The sequence below is a fragment of the Myotis brandtii genome, unplaced genomic scaffold (assembly GCF_000412655.1).
Source record: "Myotis brandtii unplaced genomic scaffold, ASM41265v1 scaffold179, whole genome shotgun sequence".
NCBI lineage: Eukaryota > Metazoa > Chordata > Mammalia > Chiroptera > Vespertilionidae > Myotis > Myotis brandtii.
This window is the reverse complement of record NW_005356635.1, coordinates 3,962,610-3,980,254: the sequence shown is the minus strand read 5'-3', so window position 1 is coordinate 3,980,254 and position 17,645 is coordinate 3,962,610. Positions and strand designations below refer to the sequence as shown.

Here is a 17,645-nt window from a genome sequence, read left to right as displayed (position 1 = left end):
CATCTCGTGGAGTCAATACCAAGAAGAATCGCCGCAGTATTGAAGGCAAAAGGTGGCCCAATGAAGTACTGATGGGGTGATCATAATAATCTGGCCACTCAGTGTATCTATATCTATCTATATCTATATCTATATCTGTATCTATATCTGTATCTATATCTATATCTATATCTATATCTAGAGAGAGAGAGAGCGCCAGGGTTGTAACATCCACAATGACCAGAGGCTCAACCAAATGCCAGGCTGTGCGCGCAGCAGGCAAGCGCGCTGAACTGCTGACCTCTGAGAGAGAGAGAGAGAGAGAGAGGCGAGGCTAATCAGCAGCAGCAGTGGCTGCTGGCGAGGCTGGGAGAGAGAAGCAGGATGATCAGACCCTGCTTCTCTCTCTCAGCCTTGCCAGCAGCCAAGCCTCTCTCTCTCTCCCAGAGGTCAGCAGTTCAGCCTGCTCACCAGCAGCCTGGGGCAGCTGCTGATCAGCCCCACCTCTATGATCAGGCCTGGAGATAGGCCCAGAGATGCTGATTGGCATAGAAATCAACCAATCAGAACCAAATCTGGGTGAATTGCGAGGAGCCAATGGCTGCCTAGGAGGTGGAGCTTTTGACAGTGACTGGCATAGAAACTGACCAATCAGAACCAAATCTGGGTGAACTGCAAAGACAGAACCTAAAGTGGGGGCTGAGGAGGGGTTTTAAGGGCAACAGCTATTTGGTGTAAGGTGTAAGAAAGTGATTCAATTTTTTAATGACCGGTTTGGCAGTATAGAGCATATGGCTGGCTCTCAGGCTAGATATAGGGATTCTATGTGTTTTTGTCTTCCAAGAGCATCTCCTCCTGCTGAAAAAGGCTTTTCCCCCCAGTAAAGCAATCCTATCCTATATAATCTATCTGTACTAATAAAAGGGTAATATGCTAATTAGACTGGGTCGACTGGCCATCTTCCAGACATCTGACTTCCTTCTGGACAAAGCCATTGTGGTGGGGGCTGAGGCAGAGGAAGTTAGGGGTGATCAGGCCTGCAGGGGAGGGCAGTTAGGGGCGATCAGGCAGGCAGGCAAGCGAGTGGTTAGGAGCCAGTCATCCCAGATTGTGAGAGGAATGTCCAACTGCTGGTTTAGGCCCGATCCTAAACCTGCAGTCGGACATCCCCTGAGAGGTCCCAGATTGGAGAGGGTGCAGGCCGGGCTGGGGAACCCCCTCTGTGCACGAATTTTATGCACTGGGCCTCCAGTTTCCTTATTATCCTTTGTATTTTTGTGATGTCAGTTGTTACTTCACTGCTTTTGTTTCCGATTTTATTTATTTGGGCCCTCTCTCTTTGTTTTTTGATGAAAATGTCTAAAGGTTCATCAATCTCATTTTTCTTTTCAAAGAACCAGCTCTTAGTTTCATTGATTTTTTTGTAGTTTTTTTAGTCTTTGTCATTTATTTCTGCTCTGATCTTTATTATTTCTTCCCTCCTAGTCACTCTGGGTTTTTCTTGTTATCTTTCTAATTCTTTAAATTGTAGGGTTAAATAGTTTATTGTAAAATTTTGTTTTGTTTTTTAAAGTAGGCCTGTAGTGCTATGAACTTCCCTCTCAGGACTGCTTTTGCTGTGTTCCAGAGATTTTGGGTAGTTGTATGTTCATTTTAATTTGTCTCCAGGAAGTTTTTTATGTCTTTCTTGATCTCATTGGTAACCCATTCATTGTTTAATAACATTCTATTTATCCTCCATGTGTTTTAATGTTTTTGGGTGTTTTTACTGTAGTTTATTTCTAATTTCATGCCATTGTGATCTGAGAAGATGCTTGATATGATTTCAATCTTCTTGAACTTGTAGAGACTTGTTTTATGTGGTCTATCTTTAGACCTGTGTGCACTTGAAACAAATGTATATTCTGTAGTTTTGGGGTGAAATATTCTGTAAATGTCAATTAAATCCATCTGATCTAGTGTGTCATTTAGAGTCACCATTCAGAATCCTATTCCTTCTCAGCCTCTCCTTCCTCATCCTGCTTCCCACTCTCTCTCACAGGTTTCAGCTGAGGGAATTCCCTTCATTAACCCCTCATATAAGGAATTCCAGCTCTGGCTCTGCTTCTAAGGAACCTGGCAATTCACCACCTTAGAATATATTGTACATTTAATTCCATGTTTGGTGATAACTTATCTTGCTTGAAGGCAAATAGATGCCTTTTACTTATTTATATTTTCTCTAATAGCAAGCATAGAGTTTTGCAAACAATAGAGTTTGTTAACTGCCGAAACCGGTTTGGTTCGGTGGATAGAGCGTCGGCCTGCGGACTGAAGGGTTTCTAACTCTCTATCTCTCTCCCTTCCTCTCTGTAAAAAATCAATAAAATATATTAAAAAAAAAAAAATAGAGTTTGTTAACTTCTAAGAATAAAGTAATTTGAACTAATGGCAACTACCAAACACTGTACTTTGGTAGCCTGATTAAAGAGGAAGATTAGTCCTTCATTTATCAAGGGTTTTCATTGCCATTTTGTTCCTCCCTGGAATTGCTAGGTTGAAACTTCCTGTCAAATGTTATCAAGGCAGCCCACCCAAGACCTGGTGCTTTATGTTACCTGACAGGTGATCTGCAGCAGAGCATAAAACTGTCAGCATTGTTCTTCAGCTGTGCTTTGAGAGCAACTCCAGGACAGCCATCCCCATCACAGAATCCAGCTCCGAGGGAAGAACCAGCCCCATTTTTGTCTGTGAGCAAGTCCCCTTCCTGAGGGGACCCAGGGATTTCTGCTGTGATTATTTAGCATATAAAGGTTCTCAGGAAATGAGTAACTCTCCCAAGTACTTCCTCTTACCTGTGGAAGTTACAGTCTTTCCCCTCCCTTGTAAACAGCAAGTACTTGATGATCAATCCTTGTACAGCCATCTGAATGCTTTGGGCACCTCCCTGCAAAGGGGAAGATGAATGGTAAGGCTGGGTGCAGGGCTTTACACTTCTCAGGACTGATGTTCCAAGGGAGAACTCATGCAAGTGAATGTCATGCTCTGTTCTTCTGTGCAGCCCTTCCCTCCTGGTGTACAGCATCCCCTAGACTGACCATGGGACATTGTACTACACTGACCTACCCTTCTCCATGGGCTGCTGCCAAGCTGGAATCTGCAGTGATCAACTTCTTTATGGAGCACTGGCACCTGGGGATATATGCCCTCTTCCACCCTGCCTCCATGGTGCCCCTGCTTCATATCAACTTGCACATTTGTAGGAGATAAGGAAATAGATGTCTAGCTCTTGAAATTCTGTGTGACTGGTGATCAATGACATGAATTATTGAGGTTTTGAATAAGCCAGAGAGAAGTTGCTAGATCTCCTGCCTCTAAATCCTCAGGGATGCTTAGGACTTGGGTAAAGAGCCAGGAAAATTGGAATTACAAGGAGGGGGAGAGAAGAAAAAGAAGTCTGAGTCTTTGTTACAACCCAGACAGTAAGTTATAATTGTAAACAGTCTGTTATCATTTAAGGTCAATTTTTAAATTATTGATATGTTTCTACAAGTTATTGTAATGAAAACATGTGTTACAGGAATGAGAATGAAAGGAAACATAGATAAGGAGTATGGAATTGGGGTTTTTAAAAATTGTCACCTGCTATTACCTTTCCCACTTCCAAAGCAAAAGCCAGGTCAGAAAAAGGATCATGGAACCTGAAACAAGCCTTTTTCCAATCACAGCTGAAGACATAGACCGTATTTCCAAAGAGGCTCTGCCGCAGCTTCTGAGAGGAGGGGATACAAACGGTGAGTTCAAAGGAAGATAATTCTTCTGAGACACGTTCCTCATCAATCTTAAGTAAGGCAGTGAAACCATGGAGGTGGCCTGTCCCCTTCCTACATTTAGAGCTATGCTTCTCTATTTTAATTGTAAAGTCCTATGCAAAAGATTCATGTCAGGTTCACTGAGGACATTTTATCCTCAAAGCTCAGTGTGCCAACCCTAAACCTATATCATCCCTATTTGATGAAAGGGTCCTTGTATCCTCTTTCATTGCTAGCCATCTCTCCTTTTATCACACACAGTACACTCCAGGCTGTGGCTCTGTCCTTGTGCTGCTGTCCCTATATTCATGACTTGCTCCAGAAAAAAAAAGAAGCCCAGCTGGTGTGGCTAAGTGGTTGGGCATAAACCTATGAACCAGGAGGTCACAGTTCAATTCTAGGTCAAGTCACATGCGTGGTTTCTGGGCTCTATCCCCAGTAGGAGGTGCACAGGAGGCAGCAGATCAATGATTCTCTCTCATCATTTATGTTTCTATTTCTCCCTCTCCCTTCCTGTCTCTGAAATCAATTAAAAAATAAAAAAATAGAAAGAAGTAAACCTAAAGGAGGAAATATCTTGCTCTCTCTTTTTTTAAAGGAATATATAGGACTGTGTTTCTGGCCTGAGTACAATAGTGGTTTCAATGATATTAAACAAGCATTCTCTGTTCTCTTGCCCCAGAATCTTTAAGGTTTTCCAGAGTACTTGATAGTACATTGAGATTTGAAACCATCAAAATGGAAACAAGCCTTTATAAACCAAACACATGAAAAAAAGGGATCCATTCATAATCAGAGGTGTATTCATCATTTAGCATGTGCTAATCCTGTGTGGGCTATAGATATGTGAAAAGTCTAACATCCCACAACTATGTACAAGACAGAGGTGTGAAATTCCACAAATCAAGTGCAAAGTACCATGAACGAACAAAGGAAGGAGAGAGAACCTCTGACTGAAGTACTTGGGAAGGCTTTGGAAGAGGTGGCATTTCAACAAGGCTGGCAAATGACATCTAGCATTTATTGAGTATTTTTATGCACCAGGCACTGGGCTAAGTGCTTTATATTCACTATGTTAATTTAATTCTTTGAAGTAGGTACATTATTACCCCCCTTTTACAGAGAAGTATTTGCCAAAGGTCACCCAACTAGTAGAAGCAGAGCTGGAATTTGTGCCCATTCTAACACCACTGGTTGCCTCCCCAGCTTTAATCCTGTATGTGCCACCTGTGACTGCCAACCAAGGAGAGGGAGCAGACGGGCACAGAGGCTGCTCTTAGAAGACACAGACTTAGTGTGTACCATGGCCAAAGAGGGCCACCAGCCCGGGACATCCCCAGCAGAGGACTGAAAGCGACAGAAAGTGGTTCCCTGCCATCAAGGCTACATAGCACAGAGGAAAGGCTGATGAGTGCAGAGAAGTCCCAGTTATGCTCCTACTGACCATGTGAACTCGACAGGTTGCCCAGCCGCTGTAAGATTTATTTGCTTATCCCCAAATGGGGAGAACCCCTGCTTGATTAACATGGTTATCCTTGAAAGAGAAAAGGTAAGAAAAATGGCTTTAGGACCATAACTGCTGAGTAAACGGAGGGTGTTACTACCTTTGTGAAATAGCTTGTCTGCGCTGAAACATCTTATGCAGTAGGAAGAAAGTCCTAACACAGGGAAAAAGACTGGAGACTGACAGGAATGAGGGAGAAGCTGTGTGTGAATGCAGAGATTAAGACTGCTGAGACTAAAAAGGCTTAGAATACAAATTCAATTAGAAAAATTCTGCAAGTCAAACCATCCCATCTCCTGTTTCTGTTGCAGAGTGTCACCATCCAGATGTACCTGGGGAGGCCTAGGACAGAGGCCTGCAGGCCTCTCAGGCCAACCCCCACTGGTTAGAGTGACAGAAAAGGTGCTTCATCTTACTGTTTATTTTACATCAAATATAATTTACAACAAGATTAACCTGAGGCATGTTCAGTGACATACATATGTTGCTCTGCTGCCTGGTAACTAGACACAATGGTAAGTGGTCTTAATAAATGACTGTAATGATCATTACTATTTAATACAGCCAAGTACAGTTTATAGTTTTTCTCTTTTCACTTTGTTTTCTAGGATTTGTAATGGATACCTCTTTCCTGTTTGCTGTGATGATGATAATGATGACGATCATTAACACACACACACACACACACACACACACACACACACACACACACTCACCCGGTTTAAATTCCTTATCCCAGCTATTTGTCCCTTGTCACTGGGCTTAGAGTTTCCTTGGGACAACCTGGTCCAGTCCAGTCCTCTTCTACCCCCCACCCCTACCCAACATGAAGTAGAATAATTCTCTTTGAAACTCCATCCATAAATCTTTTCTTGTCTTAAAAATTACTGGCCCATCATGGAACAGAGATTGTCAGAATTAGTGCCTCTTAGCCTATCAGACTAGGCTCTTGGAGGGGTTGTGTTCGCCATAGATTTGTCCACATTTGGAGTAGTGCCTGGTACAGAGTAGCTCACAATAAGCATTTGTTGAATAATTTTTTAAAAATCTAATTCAATCCTTTCATTTTACATGTAAAGATCTTGAGGCCCAGAGCAATTAATTGGGATGCCCAAGGTTACATAATTAGTAAATGGCAGTGCCAGGACCCAAATGCAATCCTTTCAACATATACCAGTCAGGGTCCCAGCAGGAAACAGTGGCTCTCTCAAGTCAGGATAATTAACTTGAGGAAAGTTTAATACAGGAACTATTTACAAAGATGTGGGATACTTACGGGGAAACCACAATGACTAATGGGGGGGTGGAGGGGGGAGTGGTTACCTGAACCAAGAAGGAGAGTCCAAGGGAGGGGACTGCATTGGAGGAGGGGGATCCAACCAGCTCTGCACAACCTGACTTCATTCTCTTCCCTCCCTCCAGTCTCCCTCCAGGGTTCCCATTGGATAAACTGGACAGGAAGCCAGAGGAGGAGGGAGCACTACAGTCAGTCTCATAGGCAGAAAGCAGGATGGAGCAGGTTAAAGGGTGCATCTGAAGTGGCACAAGAATGATACCCACCATCTCATGCTGAGATGCCTCTCCAAGGGATCATCCAGGCAGTGAATTAATGAAGTAAGTAAACATATCCTGGGGCCCATCTATCAGCCAGACCTTATGCTGGGGCCACCAGGCTGTGCTTCCTGCTCCCCCAAAGCCATCTCTTTGCCTGCTGCCCTCTATTCTCTATTACAGCTTCATCTATTACAGTCTCCCCAGAATATTTGCTCTCCCAGCATTACATGCGGTCCAGCCAGTGTAGTGTGATCCTGCTGGGTAGAGTTGCAAATACACCAAGGTTTGTTTATTGGCTGCCAATAAAAGAGGCTACAGGAGTGTGTTCCAGGATGGGTCCCGGAGAAGGGCCTGGTTGTGGAGGAGGATGGAAAATTGCCACTGGAGGGAAGGAAGGCAGTGACGTGAGGCTGGTGGAAGAGCCCAGAGGCAGGTGCACCCCTTGTCCACGAGCTCAATGGGGCCAGCAGTCCTGACCAGAGTTCACTGCAGCACATCCACCTAAGATGTTAGATTGCGAGAGGAAGAAGGCTATAATATTGGAAATAGGGCCACAAAAATGTGAGAAACAGGAGAGCTGGGGAAAGCAAGGGTACGTAGGGCCCTTTACCTACCCCTACTTCCTGAGCAGATTCCCAGCAAAGAGTGTGTGCCAATGGCAGGAAATCCCACACATGCCTACTTCAAACAGAGGGGGAAGAAGACAGCAGAATGGTGACAAAATGCATGCTTCAGGGGATGTTAGGATTCAATAGCTCTGATAATTTGCCAGGCAGCTGCACTGCCAAAACGTGTAGAATTGGCCAAGCTTCCAAACGACCTCCTGGGACACATGTATTCAGAGCCCCAAGGTGTCATCTTCAAGTCCCAGGGAGTGTTTAATTAATGGGACCACAAATTAAAGGACACCCTATTATCTGGCCCACATAATGGGAATAAGTCTTTTTTTTTTTTTTTGAAAGAAAAATCGATCATGTCTACTTCTGGGACTTCCTTAATACTCTATCAATCCATTTCAGGCTATAGTGGTCCGATTCCTTTGTCTCCCTGTCTTTTCCAAAGGAAGAGAATTGCGATGGGAAAGTCATTGGGGAGGTGTCCAATTGCGTTGTGTTTGTGTTTGTGGAGAAGGGAGAGAATTCAGACCCAGACTCTTCTGCCTCCACTGAACAGAGGGAGACTGGAAGGCTCCGAAAGTATCTGTGAATGCTTTTTTCTATTTTTAAAGTTTGTATGTGTGTTTTAAAAATAGATTGTACATTCACATGGTTCAAAATCCAGAGTAAAAGAAGGCCACCAAGAAAGACTCTCTCACACCCGTGCCTCTGGTCCCCGTGCTCCCATGGCTCCACGCTATGCACTCGTCTGGAATTTCTGCAGCATACACAGGCAAATACCAGTAGAGAATCATAGTTTTTCTGTTTTTCACACAAAAAGTAGCCTATTCCCAGATATATATAAATTTTAAAGTGACATTCTCCATAAGCATTTATTTCAATACTACATTTTTTTATTAGAGGGTGTTCATTAAAAGCATTATCTTGGCCAGTAAATACAGCTAGTTGCTCTAACTTTTGTTCCTCTAGCATAGTGTGGCCGCGTAACCACGGAGGCTGGTTACACTCACAGTATGACGCATCACCTGTCTTCATTACCCAAAGGGGAGGATTCACTAGATAGATACCTAAGACACAAATGAAGGCACCACCCAGCGGCTGGGAGGCTAGCAAGCAAAGTGTAGCATCTTATGAGAGCCTTGCTGACCTATCTTCTGTGATGTCTGGCGTTCGAGTAGAAGAGGGAAGGTGTATTGAGGTGGAAAGACTTTTGATGAGAAGGAGCAAATAGGTCTCCATTACACTTGTACTGCACATGTGACAGTGGGGCCTGTGAGAACATGCATGATAAAAAGCAATGGGGTGAGGGAGGTGAGGGTGGGGCCAGAGTCCCTAAATCTGATGTTTCATCTGGGGAGCTTAAGGAAAGGCCATATTCAGAGCAGGAAACACTATGGTCTGGCCGGCTCCACTTCTGTGCTCAAAAAGCAGGTACAGCCCTGGCTGGGTGGCTCAGTTGGTAGGAGCGTCATCCCATACACCAAAAGGTTATGGGATGATGCTTGGGGCACGTAGGGGAGGCAACCAATCCATGTTTCTCTCTCATATTGATGCCTCTCTCTCTCCTCTCTCTCTCTCTCTCTCTCTCTCTCTCTCCTTCCTCTCTCTAAAATCAGTAAACATATGCCTGGGTGAGGATTTTTTAAAAAACAGGTGGAGACTGTGACTCCCCCTGAAGGGGTTCCAGGCCCCCTCAATAGCCCCCTCAGCAGGGGCCAAGGGTGGTGCCGGCCCATGGAGCTATGAGCACAGGGCACCTGTTGCTGCTGTGTGCTCAGGTGGCCAGGCTCGGCCCGGAGGTTTCTGCGCCCGTGCCCAGGTGTCGGACAGCCTGTGGTCAGGAGGGGGTGCTTCTTCCCCCTCTTGCTCTTAGGGTCTGGGGAGAGGTCTGCCCTGGGGGCTACATTGGAGGGCCGTGCAGTTGGAGGGCTCTCTCACCCTAGCAGGGACTGTTTTCCTGGCTCCGTCCTTGGCTGAGCTTCCCCAGTTTCCAACGTGGCTCTTTGACTACAACAGCTGGTTCTTTGGACACTTGCCAAAGCCCTGTCTCCAGCCCTGACCTGTTTAGTCCAGTGAGTTGCTGTTGGTCCTGCCTCCTAGCTGGGTCTCCATAGCCTTTTGCCCCCACCCTGGCCAAATTTTGAAATAAGCAAATGGTCCTTAGGACCCGAAGCTTCCAGATCTACTTGGATCCTCAAGTATCAGGTTCTTTTTCAAATCTGCCTATTAGTTGGCAGTCCCAGAAAATCTTTTTTTCCTGAGATCAGCTCTTGCCCAGGACTGGGTCTGGCACAGGTCCCCACCTCCCTTCCTCCTGCCCACGCTCGGACAGGGTCCTGTCTCACCCCTCGACATTGTCTTGCGCATTTGCAGCACTCCCCAGCCAACCTACCTTACCCTACTTTATATGGTGACTCATCTGACTTTACTCCCTCAAATTTAACTGTCAGGTCCAGGAAGCGAATAAAGAGAGACTCATAATTTGGGAGGAAAAGACTGTAACGTCAGCAGTGCCCTTGAAAAATACTATAAATAAGTCATTTTAATTATATCCTCCTTCTACCAATAACAACCGTCTGTAGTCTTATCTTCATAATGCTCTCACATGACAGCAGATAAGATTCTCCAGCCCTGTTGTTTGGGGAAGATTACGTTTCATTTCATGTTTAATTGACAAGCTGTACTCACCGTGGCCATTGCTAGGGAGATAGGAAAGCTGCTCGATTTTGAAGAGATGATAGAGGGCTTGGGAGTAGAACAAGGGCCACTTGATGGCAAGAGTCCTTGTCTTTTGGGCTGAGGTGTTCCTGATCCATCTTCACTCTTAGCAGCAGACACATGGCTGCCTTCATGATTCTGAGTAACATGCCACCACCAAAAATAAAGCAAACAGTGCTGTGATGACCTCTCCCCTTTTCTTTCTTTCTCTCTGAAATAATTTTTATCAGAAAATGTTTTCTCCCTTTTCAAGATGTTTGAAAATTGTGATACATAACAATGAAAGAGGCAGAAAAACGCCAGTGTCTGCGTCAAAGGGGCTTCTTCTAAGTTTGATGTGACTCGAGGAGGTTAAGTGCAACTATGGAAACATGATTAATGCTATCAAGACCTTGACTCGAAATTATGTTTAGAGAAGAATATAAATGTCAGTGTGTCTCGTTGTGAGAGGACACCATCTTATAAATAACGAGTAACTCTTTCAAGTCTATACAAGGTATTTTTTATTATATTGTTAACTGGCCAGTAAATGAAGTCAAGTTACCTCCCTTTACTTTTCTCAGATTCCTATTCCCCAATAAGTGAGTATAATTTTCTCCTTCCTTTTTTAAAAATACATTTTTATTGATTTCAGAGAGGAAGTGAGAGGGAGAGAGAGATAGAATGATGAGAGAGAATCATTGATCAGCTGCCTCCTGCACTACTAGGGATCAAGCCTGAAACCTGAGCTTGTGCCCTTGACTGGAATTGAATCCGGGGCCCTTCAGTCCACAGGCTGATGCTCTATCCACTGAGCCAAACCAGCTAGGGCAAATTTTCTTCTTTAAAAAAAAATTCATGCCCCATCTTTAAGGCAAAAAATCTATTTTTATTTTTTGTGACTGATTTTATGGCATTTAAATATGTTAGCATCATTTCTTCTTCCAATTTACTTAACTTCTACACTAATGTTGTGAAACAAATCTGCCCTATTGGTAGCTGAAGCATGAAAGAAACTGCTTTCTTAGTTTTTCTGGATTCCTAGAGGCAAAGATGCTTTCTTATCTCAGAAATATAGCATCCAAGTCACAGGCTACTGATGGGATAAGATGCATTTTGTAAATCAAATGGAAAATCTTTACCTTTGTGCCAGGGGTTTCCACCACTGGCGTAAGGCATAACTTGGCATTTATTTATTTATTTTCTTTCAAAGATTATTTTATCATTTGAGCATTCTATTTCCCCAAATGTCAGCTATCTCCATTTAATACTTCCAGGACTAAAATACAATCACTATCTCCCTGATTCTCATTTAGACTACAGTTAAGAGAGTAGCACAAATAAGGCTTTTGATCACAGGTTAGTTGGGGCAAGATGCTTTAGTGTTGTGGTTAAAGTATTAATAATTCAATTGTTTGATCATATCATATACTACTGAAAATCACCTTAATATTTTGTGCTGTGTTTATTCAATGATTGAATTAGTCTCTAAATACTAAGTCTATTACCTTCTAACCTTTTCAGGTGACATGAAATACAAACATTTTTTATCTTACATTGTATAACAGATTTTAAAATACTTTCTTAACACCAGAGTTCTGTCATCTTTCTCTCCTTTGAAAATGGTGAAGGAAAACAATTTCTCAGAAGTTGAATAAAGGTAAGTGTTTTCAAAACTGCTTTTCTTCAGGGACACTGAGCTCTTTGTTCTCAGAATACGGTGTCATTTCACAAGTGTGGGAACTCTAGATTCTAATATTACTTTTTTCTAAAATAATAACCATATGGTGCTTTAATGATGAAAAATAGCTCTTAAAAGTAGAAAGAGATCTGTATGAGAAAAGAAAGCACAAGAAAAGATATTCAGCAGGCTTTCTAGCTGTACGTTTTCACATGTTAAATGCTGGTGCCTGAGTGACACTATGTGCATAGAATAAGTGGGTTTTGCTGTTAACGTGGTTGTTTGAAGAAGCAACTAGAAGAAAACACACTGGCTTTGAGAAAAGTAATTACCTGAGGAGTTGTATTATTGGTTCCCAACCTAAAGATGAAAGAGAAACATCAAGAAAATTACTCACTCTTTTCTACCCTCACATGGAAACCTCCTCAACCCAGCCTTGCTGGGAAAGCCTTTTTCTGCAAATAGTTATACCTGAAGTGTTTTAAATGTAAATTGATAATGGAGACTTTTCATGGAGCAAGCATAAAAGCTGACTACTTAAACACCTAAAATCCCTTTGGTTCTATTTCTAGAAATAGAAAAATGAGAAAATGAGAGCATCTTACCTGTGATAACTAAAGATTTCCCTCCATTTGTCAAGAAATGAAATTTTCCTAGTTATCTCCTCCAAATCCAGCTCCTGGGAGCTTTGTTCCTGGTCCAGGAATGCCACAGCCATTTAGTTATATAATGTACAGAAATGGAAGAAGGAAGTAGTTAAGATGGGTGAGAGGTCTGGCAGTGGAGAGGTGTGGTGGCTGTCACAGGTGGCCAGGTGAGAACTGCTACCCCTACCTTTGACCAGCAAGGAGATCACACCACAGTTGCTGCCCTGGGCTCTCTGTGAGCCCCTGTTATCAGATCCTGATTAAACTTTCATTAGAGGTGGAATACTTTGTGTATTTTTGTTCACTGTATAGATGCCATGAATGTTTAATCCAAGACACAGATTTATAAACAAAAGGATTGCAATTACTTATCTGTATCAAAGCAACTGGGATACTTTAATTGATGAGAGATGCATGCTGGTGGAATGTGATACTACCTAGTTCTGTAGTGCCTCTAGGAAATATTAGTGAACAGAAAATATGCAGCCAAAGAGGGTAAAAGCCACCCTGTTATAGCAAATAACTCTATCAACTACAGTTGTGTAATATGTAGGCCAAGGAAAACACAGGCCAACAGATATTTGATGTAGATTTTAGTACACAGAAATCTTGCACACAGTTTGTAGAAGAACTAGCTTGATTTGTTTAAGGGAGAAACAAATTGTAGTTGTAATAACAGAAATAATAAGGAAGATTGATGGTTGTGATAGTTAATTTTATGTGTCAACTTCCTAGGCTATGGTAACCGTTTTTGGCCAAACACCAGTCTAGTGTTACTGCAAAGGTATTTTTTACTTGTTATTAACATTTAAATAGATTTTGAGTAAAGAGGATTATTCTGCATTATGTGGGTGAGCCTCATCCAATCAGTTGAAAGTCTTAAGAGAAAAGACTGGGGTCCCTAAAGGAAGAAGGAAGTCTATCTCCAAACAACTTTCTGACTAGAGCTGCAGCATCACCTCTTCCTTGGGTCTCCAGCCTGCCAGCCGGCCCTGTCAGTATATTTCAGAATTGCCAGCCTCACAATCATATGAGCCAATTTCTTAAAATAAATCTCTCTCTCTCTCCTATCTTATTGGATCTGCTTCTATGTAGCACCTTGAGTAATACAGTGGTGTTCATCAAAAACAAACTGGTGCCCTAGCCAGTTTGGCTGAGTGGATAGAGCATCGGCCTGTGGACTGAAGGGTTCCAGGTTCGATTCCGAAGGGCACGTGCCTGGGTTTCAGACTCAATCCCCAGTAGGGGGCATGCAGGAGGCAGCCAATCAATAATTCTCATCATTGATGTTTCTCTCTCTCTCCCTTCCTCTCTGAAATCAATAAAAATATATTAAAAACAAAACAAACAAAAAAAACTGGTTACCAGTAAGTATTCTTGTCTTTTCTGTCTTGGTTGAATACTAAAATTGAACCTCTTCAGCAGGAGGTCATCTTATATAATAAAGAGCTAATATGTTAATTAGACTGAACAGCTGAACGACCTTCCAGACGACCTTCTGGATGAAGCCAGTGTTGTGAGGGCCAACCAGGGCTGCTAGGGCCAAGCCCCTTGCACGAATTTCTTGCATCGGGCCTCTAGTTTTCTCTATAAACATTTTTGATCATGAGTTTTGTAAAATCCTGGGAATCCTAAGAGGTCAAAGAAAAGAGGTGCTTTGGATTTATTATGACTCAAGTGGTCAGGGCTGAGGGGACTGCTTATATATAACATTGTAAAGACCTTGAAACACAGCAAGTCACTACATAAACCAGAGATGAATTTAGGTGTCCACAGTTTTGCCTGGGTTTCCAGTTTTTTTACACCTCCAGTTTCTTAAGCTAATTTTTGGTGATTGTTTAACCACTTCACAGATCCCATAAGTTTCCACCAGATTTAGTATTTTTATTGTAAATATAGAGGGCATAAAAATTCTAAGTTTTCTCCTTTTTAAAAAAAAGCTTTATTTGTTGTCCTCTTTATAATTTTATAGTTTTAATGGTAGTATCAGCATTTAATACTTATTGCTCCCCACAGTATAAAAAATATAAGAACTTACTGGATTTTTGCTGTCAAATAATATCATGGTCAGAAATGTCTATGAATTTTCTATTCAGAAAGTCATATTAAAAATTAATTCTGGGCCTGCTATTTAAATTATTTAACAACCCAAAGCTAAGAAAATTATTTTTCTTAAGAGACATTATTAAATATGTGTATTTTGGGCTATGTCTGTGTCTAATTTACAGAATTCTGTGATGGCAGAAGTATAAATCTTAATGATTAGGCCACCTACCAATAAACCATTCTATTGTTTCAAAAAATAGATTTGGGGTTCAATGAACATATTTTGAGTATTTCCTGTGTGCCAGACACTTGGAGATGCCAAGGCAGGTAAGATGTGGTTCATGCTCTTCTAGTGGAAGAAACAGACACATGCAAAAAAGAAAGTGCTTCGTGGACAGTGGCTAGGGGACTGTGGGAGCTCAGGGGACAGGAAGAGAGAGAGAGAGAGAGGAAGAGAGAGAGAGAAAAAAGCATGGCTTCTGGGTCCAAACTCTTAGTTTTGAATCATGGTTTCACCTCCTACTAGCTTTATGGCCTTGGACAAATTATTTAATCTCTCTATGCCTCAGTTTATTCATCTGTGAAATGGGCATAATTTCTTACCTTTACTATATTGAGACTTCTTCTAATCTATGAAAATGGCATATCACTTATTTAGACCTTTTTTATCTTCCCCTTGTTTAATTCCTAGAAATGGGATGCCTGAATCAAATATAGTAATTTTAAAGACTTTGCTACATATTGTCAAATTTCATCCTTGTTCTTGAGCATTCCTTGCTAAGCCCCTTTTATCCCTTTTATTCCCGACTTAGAATTCATGGTCCCACCCCTTTCAATAAAGAAAATGCTGACTTTACTTCCCTACCTTTCTCTCTCTTCTCAGTTAGATGTTGATAAGGGCTCTACAGATGGAAGGGCTGGTCTCTGGAATACACCAACACTTAAGCACATCAGAGGAAACCACCATTTTCTTGGGCATTTTGTCCAAAGACTTAGAGTAGGAGTCCAGGCTGTAAGAAGTGGGGTGGAAAAAAAAAATGGGATTTGGGGGTACTGATCCAGATCTGGAGGAATAAATAGGGCAGGGAGGGATACAGAAATATGTCAAATCTGGAATTGCCCCTTCAATATTCATAATGCCTTGCCTCCACCACATGACATATGAAATCACCGAAAACTTCTGTCCTAAAACTGCCCCTGACACATCAAAGGCTTGGGGTAGCAATAGGCCTGCAGTGGCAAAGGGAAAGAGCAAGGACAAAGCAGGGGCCATGGGGAGGAGGGGAGTTTTGCAGCCATGTGGTTGGTTGGGGGAGGGGGGGAGGAACAGTAGAGATTGCTCCCTATAAAGGAAATGCACTGAGTAAGTGCAGGAATCTGTGCCTTAACCCATCTGCTTTCTTTGCTGATATTTTGAAAAAAATAATAGCTCTGATTTCATGAGAAAAGCTAGTATTTATTCCAAACTTGGAAATTGGTATGTAAAAATTTAATGTTACTAACATTTTCTGTAGTTTCCCAGAAAGCTATGACTGATCTTTATAATCATTTACTCAATTTAGTCTTAAACTGAGATTTGAAAAACGTTGGGCTTGCCAGCATTTTTGACTAGCTTGCAAAATTATCCCCAACCTTTTACCTTGTTGTTTTCATATGATGCTTCATAAACAGAAATTGGAAGCAGAATTTTAGAGCCATTGATTTAAAAAAACAAAACAAAATCTCATTAGTGTTTAATTAACCTTACCCCTGGAAAACTCTTCCTTAGGATTAAGTTAAATCCTTTATGCTTTAATTATCATTCATTTTCTTTACTTCTACTTTTTGTGGAGCTGGAAATTTCCTGATTATATTCCTTCCAAAAAGATTTCTGCCAATCCACTGGAAACTGGAAGATGGCTGATATATTCTCCTTTTGTTCTTTGGTGTCGGGGAGAAAGAGGGTGTCAGGCCCAGGATTAAATCCCAGGGCCTCCTCCTGACTGTGTAACCTTGGAGAAGTTATTTAGTCTCTCTGAGCTTCATTTTTCATATTTTCTTTTACTTACCTCAGAGAATCAAAATGAGTATTATTTATGTGAAAACTACTAACCTTTAACCAATGTTTTCTTGCCTCTTATATGTTAAAAACGCTCTTTTAAAAGTTTTATTTTTCTTGCCTTTATGTATGTTAGGGGTTGCAGCCTGGGCCAGGGATAGAGCTAAAAGTCAAAAGTCCTAAAGTGATATTACTGGGGCATTGGTCCTAACTCAATCTCCTAGTTACTGGCTATGTAGCCTTCTGTTGGTCACTTAGCCACTGGTGTGAGTCCCAGTCCTCATCTGAAAGGCCTAAAGACCAGTGTGGTATGATGGAAAATATATATTTGGTTATTGTCCCCAGTGCCTGGCATAGAACTCCTAAAATCCTTAGAATTTCCTGAGTTGCAAGGATGATAGGATTGTCTTTTGTTCTAATGCAGTGTGGCTGGGCCCTCGATGACTTCAAAATGAGAGCTGATCACCAGAAAGACCATGTCTTGATGAGAAGCCTGACATTTTCAGCCCCAGACCCCAATCTCTAGGGAGGAGAGACAGGTTAGAGGTTGAGTTCATCTCTAATGGCTGATGATTTAATCAATCATGACTATGTAGTGAAACCTACATAAGGACCCTAAACAATGGGATTTGGGGAGCTTCCAAGTTTGTGAACACATCCAAGTGCTGAGAGGCATACCCCAACTCCACTGGGTCCAGGGTTGTATGCTCTGGACCTCATGCTCCCTGTATCCTTCTTCATCGGGCTGTTGGAGAATTAGAAAATTGGTTGGTCTGGGGGTAAAAAACAACCTCTCATTTGGGGGTCAGAAAGAACCTGAGAACCAACATTTAAAGTACATGTCCTGGAGTCAGATTATTTGGTTGGGAATCTCTGCTCCTTCACTGTATTAGTTATTTATTGCTGTATAAAAAATTACCCCAGATTTAGCAGCTTAAAACAACATATTTACTATTTCACGGTTTCCGTGAGTCAGGAATCTAGGCATGGTTTGGCTGGTCCTTTGCTCAGGGCCTCACAAGGCTTCAATCAAGGTGTTGGCCAGGCCTTGAGTTCTTATCGAGGCTCAGGGTCTGCTGCTAAACTCACAT

The 17,645-nt window shown here is 42.1% G+C and overlaps 1 protein-coding gene across 1 annotated transcript in view; it reads right to left on the bottom strand.

Moving 5' to 3' along the window:
* Window positions 1–12,174, bottom strand: part of LOC102263085 (protein FAM188B2) — a 52,384-nt gene extending 40,210 nt beyond the window's left edge. The window contains exons 1-4 of the mRNA XM_014537435.1: window positions 12,156–12,174; window positions 10,134–10,301; window positions 3,611–3,730; window positions 2,814–2,905 (exon numbers count right to left, since the gene is read on the bottom strand). Of these exons, the coding sequence (XP_014392921.1) occupies window positions 2,814–2,905; window positions 3,611–3,730; window positions 10,134–10,142 (221 nt within the window). The 5' untranslated portion in view covers window positions 10,143–10,301; window positions 12,156–12,174. The remainder of the gene's footprint in view (window positions 1–2,813; window positions 2,906–3,610; window positions 3,731–10,133; window positions 10,302–12,155) is intronic.
* Window positions 12,175–17,645: the final 5,471 nt, after the last annotated feature.